The 12,125-nt window shown below is 42.1% G+C and overlaps 1 protein-coding gene across 4 annotated transcripts in view; it reads right to left on the bottom strand.

Moving 5' to 3' along the window:
- Rad54l2 (RAD54 like 2) overlaps nt 1–12,125 on the bottom strand; it is a 99,450-nt gene that overhangs the window by 13,736 nt on the left and 73,589 nt on the right. For all 4 annotated transcript variants that reach the window (XM_060385346.1, XM_021657037.2, XM_060385347.1 and 1 more), the window contains 8 exons: nt 9,962–10,304; nt 9,045–9,222; nt 7,104–7,355; nt 6,797–6,915; nt 5,029–5,147; nt 2,398–2,497; nt 1,268–1,473; nt 487–659 (listed from right to left, as the gene is read on the bottom strand). In XM_060385346.1, coding sequence (XP_060241329.1) covers nt 487–659; nt 1,268–1,473; nt 2,398–2,497; nt 5,029–5,147; nt 6,797–6,915; nt 7,104–7,355; nt 9,045–9,222; nt 9,962–10,304 — 1,490 coding nt within the window. The remainder of the gene's footprint in view (nt 1–486; nt 660–1,267; nt 1,474–2,397; nt 2,498–5,028; nt 5,148–6,796; nt 6,916–7,103; nt 7,356–9,044; nt 9,223–9,961; nt 10,305–12,125) is intronic.

Genomic DNA, 12,125 nt, shown 5'->3' with positions numbered 1-12,125 from the left:
CTCTGGCCTAGAGTTAAGAGCACATACTACTCTTGTGGAGGACCCAAGTTCAGTCCTCAGAACCCATGTTGGGCAGCTCACAACAGCCTGTAACTCCAGCTCCAGAGGGACCCAACAACTCTGGGCTCCACAGGTACCTCCCTGCATAAGCACACACCCACACAGACACACACATAACTAAAAGTAAACTTAAAAAAAAATGAGTTACAACTCTAACCTAGTACCATTTTCAAATGCAGAAGTTTATATATATATTCCCCACCAAAAGCACCGAGAGTTCAGAAAATTAAACTGCATTCAGCACACTGCCCCTCCTTCTGTTAGGGAGATTCACAGGAGACTGGGCATGGCTGACTAAGCTCAACACTCCGAAGACTGGACTGTTTTGTGCATTAAATACCACCTCAGAAGAAAGCAGGTTTGGCAAACAAGTCTTCACTCACTGAATCTGTCATACCAAGGTCTTCACCTATATTAGATTCTTACCTTGGTGATGAGGTGAGGGTACTTCAGACAGGCAAGCTGCAAGACTGATTCCTTAATCCCCTTTACATCCAAAGATGTTTGGGGAGCTGGCTCCTTCTCAACAAAGTGCAACAGGTTTTCCACTTCCTTCCGGGTGAAGTTCAGCATTGGATTTAGATCATCTACTACACGATCTAGACGGAAAAAGATAAGAACAAAGTCTGCACATGTCAAAGAAGACTGAAAACACTACTACAAAGGCCAGCAGAGAGAAAGTGGCTTAACTGAAAGTAAGGAAAAGTTTTCTACATATATCAGTCAAAGATCACATCCCTGATCCCTTATAGGATAGCAGCTTGTATAGATGTGTATCCAGGGGCTAGAGAGAAGGCACAGTAGTTAAGAGGACTGTCTGCTCTTCCAAAGGTTCTGAGTTCAATTCCCAGAAACCACATGGTAGCTCACAACCATCTATATTGACATTTGATGCCCTATTTTGGAATGCAAGTGACCTATAGAAAGAACACTCATATATGTAATATAAATAAATAATTCGTAAAAAAAAAAATGTTTATCTGGGGACTGGAGAGATGGGACCACTGACTGCTCTTTCAGAGGACCCGGGTTCAAGTCCCAGCACCCACATGGCGGCTCACAACTGTCTATAACTCTAGTTTCAGGGGATCAGCATCCTCACACATACATACATGCAGATAAAACATCAATGCACATTAAACAAAAGTAATAAATAAGTATATATTTTTTAAGAAGTATATCTGAAATAGCCTGGAAAATGGCCCACCTGACATGCCCTGCTTGGAAATCTGCCGGTCATAAATCTTCTTTTCAAGAGTATAATCAGCCACAAGGCGATAGATGTAACAGGGCTTTTTCTGGCCATAACGATATACCCGACATACTGCCTGGGCATCATGGCAAGGGTTCCAGGAAGCATCAAATACCACCACTCGATTGGCACCAATCAGATTCACACCCAAGCATCCGGCCCTTGAAAACATAAGCCAACAACCATAGAGCCCTTAGTCTTAAAGATGGTTTTCTAGTTAAGTTTGCCTGCTGTGACTCCTACTGCAGCAACACTCCTTGCCTTAAGCACAATAAACTCAAAAATTTTGTTGTCCTGATAATCACGACGTTTGCTCTTCAAGCATTGAGAAGTGTGCCTTAATGTCCAATATGACAATGTCTACAGCTCTCCATCTCTTCTAAAAGTTTAGCTCCAGAGCGCTGTGCCTTAGTGAGCAGAAATATATGTACATAAAATGTTTCTAGTATCCACTTTAATAACTAAAAGGAATGAAAAAACTCCTATATACTGGGAGTGGTGGACAAGCCTATGATCCCAATATATGGGCAAGAGGAGCAGGAAGATCAGAAGCTAACAACCAGCTAGAGCTACATCAGAACCTTTTCAAACAAACAAAAAAGAACCAATACACTGTTGAACATTACGTTGGCAGAAAGCTACAAAGCCTTTAAGGTACTTGTCATGATACAGAAAACAGCAGCCTTTTGCAGTTACACTACACTTAAAATTTATTTTTTGTTTGGGTTTGTTTTGAGGCAGGGCTCACTGACAGAGCTCAGGGTATCCTTGAACTCAAAATCCTCCCACCTCCTGATAGCTGGAACTAGGGGTTTTCTTTTTAAAGCATTTTTATTTACATTGATCACATTATGAAGTAAAGCACTCCTTGCCCAGAGCACTCTGAGAGGAAGTCAAATTGTGGCAATTATTAATGAAAGTCTCAAAGAACTTTGTAACACTGTAATGACTACCTTCCTAACAACTTTTCCTGGGGTCCCCTTTCTGACCTAAAAGAAACAAAATTACAAACCTGAGTAGATCTCTTCTCAGACTTAGATGAGCCTTTGTGGTACCTGCCCAGGTGGCAAATTGCATGAACTCACCTTGTAGAGAGAAGGAACAGCCAGGTGGTGAGGTTGCTGGGATCATTGAACTGATTAATAAGCCGCTCCCTCTCAAAGGCAGGGGTGCTACCATCTAGCCCTAGGAAGAAAGAAAACCAAAATTGAACAGATGAGGGCAGAGAAAATCAGCAAAGTCACTGTGAAAATGTTTGGGGTTTTTAAAAAAAGATTCATTTAAAAAAATTTTTTTTAAAGATTTCTTTATTTATTATGTATACAATGTGTGTTTGCATTTACACCTGCACGCCAGAAGAGGGCAGCAGATCTCATTTTAGATGGTTGTGAGCCACCATGTGGTTGCTGGGAATTGAACCCAGGACCTTTGGAAGAGTAGCTGGCGCTCTTAATCTCTGAGCCATCTCTCCAGCCCCCTCATTTTTAATTTTTAATTGTATATATGTTTTTGTGTCTGTGTGGGGGTATATGTATATGAATGCAGGTGCCAGCAGAAGCCACAGGTATTCGATTCCCTTGAAACTAGAGCTATAAATGTTTGTGACCTGCTGAACATGGATTCTAGGATCTGAATTCTGACCCTCTGCAAGAGTAGCATGAGCTCTTAGCCACGGGGCCAGATTTCCAATCCTGCAAATGTGTTTTTAAAACAGACAAACATACTATAGGGCTCAGAACTAACCTCTGGTCACACCATGGATGGGTCTATGATGAGTCCTCAAATCAGCACTATGAAACTGTACTCATGTAACTCTCATATGTAAATAACACAAAACTGTGAAATACAACTGGGCAGTGGTGGGGCACACCTTTAATGCCACCACTGAGAAGGCGGAGGCAGGAGGATCTCTGAATTCAAGGCCAGCCAGGACTATACAAAGAAACCCTGTCTTGAAAAACTGAAAACCAAAAAACACCTTTAAAATACACTTTTTTCCCCTCTAGTGAATCAAGGCTAAGGTTTCTAGACTTAAGACTGCATCAGATTCAACTACGGAACTTAGAAAATACTGACTCAGGATACCATTTGCCTTTATCTGAGACTCCAAGTGAGAGTAGGAACCTGAAGGATTTTGTGTTCTGATACAGACAACACTCTTCTACTGCTCCTCTTCCTTGAAACGGTTTTGTTTTCTTTTTAAACAGTGTCACTAGATAGTGCAGGCAAGCTTTCACCTCACAATCATCTTACCTCAGCCTCTAAATGCTGCGTTTATATGTATGCGCCACCAGAACCAGCAAGACATTGCTACGTATTTTTTTTTAAAGCTCTTGATACTAAGAACTTGCACATCACACACACACACACACACACACACACACACACACACAAAACAAAAAGACTGGAAGTCAGGTGTGGTGATGCACAACTTTAATCAAAGCACTTGAGAGGCAGAGGCAGATTGATCCCTAACAAGAATTCGAGGTCAGCCTAGTCTACATAGTGAGTTTCAGGCAAACAACGGCTATATAGTGAGATCCTGTTTCAAAACAAAACAGTATCGTTCATTAAGAACAAAAAGATAAAATTTACAAGTTGAAGAAATCATCACTTTCAGCATATGAAGCTGAAAGTAAGAGGCATAAGTAAGAGGAGAGGGACAACATCCGTCAGTTGGGTTAAGGACAAACCAAGGCTATGAGATACCAGATGGGGAAATGAGTAGAAATTCAGTTCCAGGAAGCCTGGGTTTAGTTGCCTGGTTCCAGTGCTCTCAATCAGGACACTAGTCTACTTTTCAACCTGAGTTTGTAATACTGAAGCACAGTTCACTGATGTCTCATTGGGGAATCATATAGAAAATACAAACTCTGTATTTCCATTTCTCTAAATCATTTCTTTAGGCCAGTGATTCTAAAAGGGTTATTTCTTCACCCTCCTACCTCTAGGGAACAATCTGGCAATGACTGAAGGCATTTTTAGTTCTCAAAATTGAAGATGCTACTGACATTAAGTTGTAAAACAAACAGAAAAACAGATATTATATTACTGACTATCCTACAATAGACAGGTCAGGTAAGTCTGGCCCAAATGTCAACAGGATCAGGTCAATATTTCTCAACTTTAATTTTATATTACCACTCATTTAAGGAATCCTTTTAGATATCATTTCTCAATCACACCATGTCTTCCATAAAATATTAGTATTATAGATATAATGTATAAATGACTATGTATACCTATAAATTACATATCTGAAAAAAGCATTTCCCCTCCCACATACACACTCTAAACTTTTCATCCTTTTGGAAGTATTTAGCTCCCCCACAGAGAAAGTATGATCTAGGTTATGCTCACTCTAAACTGGATGTCAATAGGCCACAGTGGTTTGAAACATTCAAATTTTCATCTTTCCTAGAAGACTCCTCCAGCCACCCCTACATAGCGACTCTGCCCTTCTCAAACCCAGCTTGAACCTGCCATGGTTACACATGCCTTTGATCCCAGCACTGGAGCCATTCTCTCCAGCCCTAGCAAAGACTCTTTCTTAAAAGCTGCTTCTCAGTATCTTCCTATTTCTTGGCTAATCGCATATTTCTAAATACTTGAAGAAAAATGGAGTTGAAGAAGAGAAAAAAAAAAGAGAGAGAAAGAAAGGAAACCCTTAAATAGATCTTGCCAAGACTCCAGAAATAAAGCAGCAATAAACTCACGGAAGTAGCTGACATTTCGAACCCACTTCTGTGTTCCTTGGCCCTCAGCACCAGGCAGACAGGGAATGTCTCGTTTCCCTAGGAACTCCTCGATGAGAGCCAATGTAGAAAGACTCTGGCTGAAAGGGAAAAAAAATTCAGATGGCTCCCAAGTCCCAAGGATCCTTGTTCTTACACCCCTGCGCAACCTTCCAAATGGAGTTCCCCCAGACTACTCCCTGTAAGATGGAACTCTACTAAGAACAAGCAAGAAGATTCTTTCTAGCGCATCATAGGTAGGAGGAGTCAGTCATATACTTCTTACTACCAACCCACAAAAACAAAACAGAACAGAAAAACAACCAACCAATGTAAACGAACAAAAATTTCTCTAATTCCTTAATCTCTCCTTGAAAATTCTAGGGTTTAACTTAATGCTTAGTAATATTCAGTAGTAACTACACGGTGATACAAATGAGTCTAACAGTGGGCCATTGTCTTAAGTATCTTACTGTAGAGACAGATCCATTTGACTGCTTTCAAAACAGTTAGAGATCTGGGCTCTTGAAAAGAAGTATGAAAATCAGGGGGACAAGTCTGAATCACTACAGACTTTTACATGTGGAAGCCCTCATCTGAGGACCCCAAACCAGGGTCCTTGGGGCATAATGTGGTCAAAAACAATCCACTTCATGCCTGCTTCCTTCTATATAGTCAGGTCTTGATGAGACTCCAAGCCCCAGCTAGACTGAGTGTGTGACTCTGGCAAAAATCACATCACTTACTTGGCCTTATATGTAAAATCTTATTTTAAGAGGGCAGAAGGGAAGACAGAAACGAGCAAGACAGAAAACATTTCAGGTTTCATTGACCACATATCGTCTTTTTGTTTGTTTATTTTTGTTTTTGCTTTTTGTTTTTCTGTTGTTGTTGTTGTTGTTGTTGTTGAGGCAGGTTTTCTCTACATAGCCCTGGATGCCCAAGGACTCACTATGTAGACTGAGCTATCTTAGACTCGCAGAGTTCTCCTGCCTCTTTCCCCCAAGTTCTGGAACTAAAAGCCACCACAACTGGCTGACTACAAATACTTTTTATTCTTTGTATTTTTTTTACAAAACTAATATAAAAACTAGCTGGGTTTGATAATTGCACCTTCATAGAATGCTGAAGCAAGAGGACGACAAATTCAAGGCCAGTGTAGGCTTCAGAGTAAATTCAACACCAGCCTAGGCACCTTAGTGAGACTCTATCTCAAAATTTTGAAAAGTAATCCCAGGGGTGGTGGCACACACCTACAATCCCACCATTCAGCAAGTGCAGGTGGAAGAATCAGGTATTCAAACCAGCCTGGCTATATAAGCCCTGTCTCAAAAACCTAAGTGGGCTGACAAGACAGATTAACACATAAAGGCATTTGCTGATCTCAATGCTAGAGTGCTTGCCTAGTATACATGAGGTCCCTGGGTCAACTCCCAGCACCACAAATTTAAAGTAAAATAAAATCAAAACTTTTAACAAAAATAAAGTAAATATATAAGTAAATGTTTAAAATAAATAAACAAAAGGTAGCCAGATTTGGTCGTGGCCACAGTCAGACTTGAGTATCTAGAATATGATCTCCAATGTCAAAACGTAGTTTCCAATCCTTTCTGTGGGCAAGAGAAAGAACCTAGGTTGGGTGTTGGGGTGCAAAGAAACCCCAACAACAAGTGCTTTGGGAAAAGCAAATGTAGGTCTAAAGCCAGACACTTTCTCTGTAGATGCTGCATTCATCAAGCCCTCTTCTTACCTAAACACAAGGATCTTGTCCCCAAGCTTCACACTTTCTTCAATCAGGTGGAAAAGAAGTACCATCTTGGGAGAGTTTTCCAAGACTCCAGTCTGATAATTATTCAGAAGATCCTTGGCCTACAAAAGAGAAGAAAGACTAGAGCAGACCCAAAGCTGGATGGGAAAAATAAAGTTCTCCCCTCTCAGGCAGGGGCCCAATGACCACCTTTAAAGTTCTTTGCACAGGGCCCATAGTACAGTGCACTGTGTACACTATCCTTTCCTTAGAAGCAGTCTTAGCTTACTGAAGACTCTGCCTGACTCACCCATTCATACGTAACAATATTATTGCCTCGCTCCTGGAAAGGGTTAAAGCCAACTCCCTGTAGGAACTTGCTGTTGGTTGCTTCTCCCATTGAGGAAGCCAAGGTACTATCTTCTCCCTTGACTTTTGTGCCCTGGGGTGGGCAGCGGGCACTGGTCCCTGCTGAGCCAAGCTCTTCCACATCTAGGTCCTGCTCATTGGCTAGGTTTTCCTTCTGGAGGGCTTCATACAGCACATCAGGATGGTTCCAGATCTAAAGTTAAACAAAGAAAGGGTATAGAGAGAACACTCTAAGAGTGCCCCAAGGAGTATGGTGACATGCTCAAACAGACAGCTGCTACAGCTCACATTTCATACCCAGAACTAATGTACTCCCAAACCCTTCACTGTCAAAGAGCTTGTATTTCCCTGCTGGCTCTGATAACCATGACACATGAATGGGAGGTAGCACTGTGTTTGGTGTATAGTCAAAAAGGCTGTATCACTAGCATTTCATTCTTAAACAGGGCAAGAATGCTTTGTTCTCATTTTGGGGCTACATTAAGCTACTATACAAAGCAAAATGAATCCCTTCCTATGGAAAAAAAAAAAAAAAGATATTTGACTGACAGATTACCAATCATTTGTAATTTCGGAATGATTCCTAGGAAAAGTTGAGAATTCCTGGCAAAGGAGAAAGAAGGAAGGATGCCATAACCAAGAACATTATCAAAAGAACACTTCTGCTTTTGTTTTTTGGCTCTGGTCATGGCAGTGTCTACAAAAGCAGTATTTTGAAAGCCACGTGTCATGATACTCAGAAGTGCCTCAAGCTGAGGCAAGAGAATTGCCAAGAGTTTAAGGCCCGTCAAGGCAATTTGGCAAGGCTCTGTTTCAAAAGACAAAAGAGGTATTTTTTTGAAATCCCTTTTTTTTGTTCTTTGTTTTGTTTTGTTTTGTTTTGTTTTTTTTGAACAGGGCTTCTCTGTGTAGCGTTAGCTGTCCTGGACTCTCTTTGTAGACCAGGCTGGCCTCGAACTCAGAGATATGACTGCCTCTGCTTCCCGAGTGCTGAGATCAAAGGCATACGCCACCATGCCCGGCCTGAAATCCCACCTATTGGCAGGTGTGGTGGCACACACCAGTAACCCCACATTCAGGAAGCAGTATCTGAGGCAGGAGTATCTGAGTTCCAAAACAACCTGGACTATATAGTGAGACTCTGAATGAATGAACGAACGAACGAACAAATGAATGAGTGAGTGAGCGAGTAAGAAACCCCACCTGACCCCAGAGCTATATCTTCAGCCAACTTACTGAAGAAGTATGAATCAGGAACAATACCTAACAGATCTGCCAGGAATATAACCAGAGACACTAGGTCAAAGAAATGAAATAGGATCAATAGCAGGGATGAGAAAGATCTCAAACATTAAATACAGATCAAACAGAAGGTACTCTGTATAACTTCTTTTATTTTCTACTTTTTGGAGGCAGTGTCTCCCTATGGAGCTCAAGCTGTCCCAAATCACTATGCCCTTACTTCAGGGCTCCTGAATGTTAGCATTAAAGGCATATATATGTCAATAGGTTCAGCCTCAGTCATATAGCAGTAAAAACTCTCCTGCCCACAGCAGTCCTCCACTACCCTTCTTTTTCAAGACAAAAAAAAAAAAAAAATCAGTAACAAAGGATAGTCTCTGGGGTTTGGCACAACAAGCAATACAACAGCCATGCTCTTAAAGGAAGCACTGGGTATATGATATGAGCAGTACCCAAAGAAGTTTTGTGGCATATAATCAGCATGTCTCTCTTGGAGCCTCCAAAGGATACGCCAGTGTTGTGAATGGAGGCAGCCCTTTTCACTTTATTCTTCCTTCAGCAAGATTCCCACCAGGAGTTCCACCCTAGGAATTATGTGCACCCTTAGTTCCCACCCATTTCCCCCAAAGCCCCTACTCACCTTGCAGCACACACAGAAAGCCTTCAGAGGATTCAGGCCCAACCAGCCACTGCTACCACAGTCCCGGAAACGGTCCATGAATTGTGTGTACAAATCTCGCTGGATCTGAGAAAGCCGCACCAGGATCACATTCTCTTCTTTGGCAGGGAGGTGAATCTTCAACACAGTGTGGCCTCTCCTACAGAGGCAAAGAAATCAGAAGTGACATCCAAGGAGACACAGCCTAGAACTGTGGCCAGGATAGGTCAGTTCAGGATAAAAACAAGGTCTTACACTCTTGCCACACCACCTTCTGGAAATTTCTTGACAAGCAATGCATCCTTGTGTTAGAGCAGGATGGCTCAGACAAAGTGACCTGTACCGAGTCATGACTAACTGGGTAACTAACGCCAAAGGACCTCTAGGCTCCTGCACGCCTCCTGCAATTTAAGCACGCCTCTCTGAGCTTTTCCACACCTGCCATCCTACCAAGAGGAAATGAAGGGCTGCTTTAGGCTAGCCTAAACTGCATCAACTGGAATGCTGAAACTGGTAAAGCAATATTCTAGAATTATATTTGTTCTTTTATCAAAGTCAGCAAAATGCTGGCTCATTCTTACTTTTAAAAAACAGGTATTTTCAGCAACTTTAGACAATGCTACCTTGAGCTTGTTTTGTGGCCCATGCTGGCCTCAAACACATCTAATCATATTCTTGAATGCTGGGAGACACATGTTGCCACATTCACCAAAGGTAACTGTTGAGTGAAGTGCTCACAGGCCAAACTCCCAGAGACAGAAACAGTGCATCCAGCATCTGCTGCTCACTCAGTTTTACTGCTGCTCTACTAGGAAGAGTCCTCCAGTGGCAACATTTTCCTTTATAATAGCTGAGGCATACCCACCACCCACCTAAAGATTCAGAAAACAAGGACTCACCTCTGCACAAAGCCCTCCAGGAGGCTGTGCAAAACATGGCTCCGGTAGCGCATGAGGCGGACATCCTGAGGTGTGCTGTCAATACACTGCCCGTTCAGGATAGGGCGTTCAAACATGTTGCTGAACTCCTGACGAGTACCAAGGAAATCTGGGCGCACAAAGTCCACCATGCACCAGTACTCAATGAGGTTGTTCTGTAGAGGGTACCCAGTCAGCACCACCCGCCGACGAGAACGTATGTTCTTCAGAGCCTGTGAGGTGCTGGCTTGGCAATTTTTGATGCGGTGTCCCTCGTCACAGATCACCACATCAGGACCAGGGCGGCATAAGGCCTTCTCAAACTCTAAGGAGGGAAGAGGATCCGGAGTCAGAGGGTGAGAGGGCCTGCTCTTAGTCAATAATATGAGAAGTAGGGGAGAACCCTGGAAGAGACAGAAGAAATGAAGGAAGCAGGGAAGCAAAGCAAGAGTCAGCCCCATTGGTAAAAGAGAGCCAGCTAGACAAGCTCCTGCGTGTTTTGTGGATGCTAAGCTGGCCACTGACTCTTGTCTTAATATCTTTTTATCCTCACTCTTTCCTTACTTTACTTATTTGCTTTAAAATTTTCAAGCTAGAAGTAAAAATTACTTGAAACCCTCGGATTTAAATCAATTGGAGAACAGAGAGGGGAGTCTTCACAAATTGTGAGCCTACGATTTAAAATGTGTCTGGATAAAATCCATAGGAATAACTCAGATATCACAGTGGGCTCTTAGCATCCAGAATTTTGGGTCCTTCTAAAGGCTGGCTGATAGGAGCTTGTAAAGGACAACCTCTCACTGCTAAATGGCACATTCACCCCAAGTCCCTCTACCACAGAAGTAAAGCCAGAACAGATATGAATGAAGACCACAGAATGAAGACTTATAAAATGAATGGCTTCTAAATACTTAAAAAATTTCAATGAATGAAGGCTCTTTAAAATAGAATAGATATCCACAGGCCAGTTCATCTTCATTTAAATCAGAGAAGCTTCTCCTTGCAGAGGGCAATTAACACAGAGACCAACAATAAGTCAACATGCAGAGAATAAGAAGCTGTAATGTGCTCATCCATAAATGGAGTAAGCACACAGAGACACACAGACACACAGGAGGCTCAGTGATCTTTGTGGAAGAGAATAGAAAGATTGTACGAGGCAGAAATGGTAGGTAACTTCAAGGAATCAGTGTTTTCTGGACACAACAGAGCAACTGACATAGGGACTCACAGTTACCGTGACAGCATGAACAAAACCTGGGCAAGTTCAAGCCAGGCAAAATCCCAGCACAGAGGAAGAAAGCTGGGCAGGAATCCTAATACTAGCTGAGGAGTTACTGGCATTTGGTAGCTGCTGGGAGAGGTCTAGCTTTCTTTAATGCTATGACGCCTGGAGGATTCAACACATCCGCTCCCAAGAGCAACCTAAACTGAATTTGAGTTGCAGGGGTGGGGGTAGGGAGGTATGGGTAGAGAGGGCAGTTCAGGGAGGAGTTGGAGGAGGAGGGTGAATATGATCAAAATACTTCGTATGAAATTCTCAAAGACTTGATTTTACTAGATGCATTCATTTTATTTTATTAAGTGTGTTTGTATGTCTGTCTGTCTGTGTACCAGTGCTTACTAAGTGCCTATGGAGATCAGAAGAGGGTATTAGATCCCCTGAAACTGGAGTTATAAATGGTTGTGAACCACCATGTAGATGCTGGGAACCTGAGTCCTCTAAAAGAACAAGTGTTCTTAACCTCTAAGCCATCTCTATAGCCCCAAATATTTTTTTTAAAGATAGACTAGAATTATAAACAGCAACTGAAATGATTCCTTTTTACAATTTTACAAATATCACTACTCTTCTATCGTTATACTAGCTTTAGAGAATTTTTTGTTTTGTTTTGTTTGAGACAGGGTCTCACTCTGAAGCCCTGGCTGGCCTGGAACTCACTGTGTATGTACATCATCATGCCCGGCCCTTCTAGGAATAATAGAAACAATTTACGTTTCCTTAACACTTTCTCAACTTTCTCTATGAACTGGTACTGGCAGTGGTTACTTTCTCAACTGTCCTGTGAATCAAACACCTACAGGAAGACAGGGGAGTGTCCTCTGAGCTCAGGTGTGGCTTACAAAAAACTCAGCATTTTCTGAA

Source organism: Meriones unguiculatus, chromosome 6 (genome assembly GCF_030254825.1).
Source record: "Meriones unguiculatus strain TT.TT164.6M chromosome 6, Bangor_MerUng_6.1, whole genome shotgun sequence".
Classification (NCBI taxonomy): domain Eukaryota; kingdom Metazoa; phylum Chordata; class Mammalia; order Rodentia; family Muridae; genus Meriones; species Meriones unguiculatus.
This window is presented reverse-complemented; position numbering and strand designations above follow the sequence as displayed.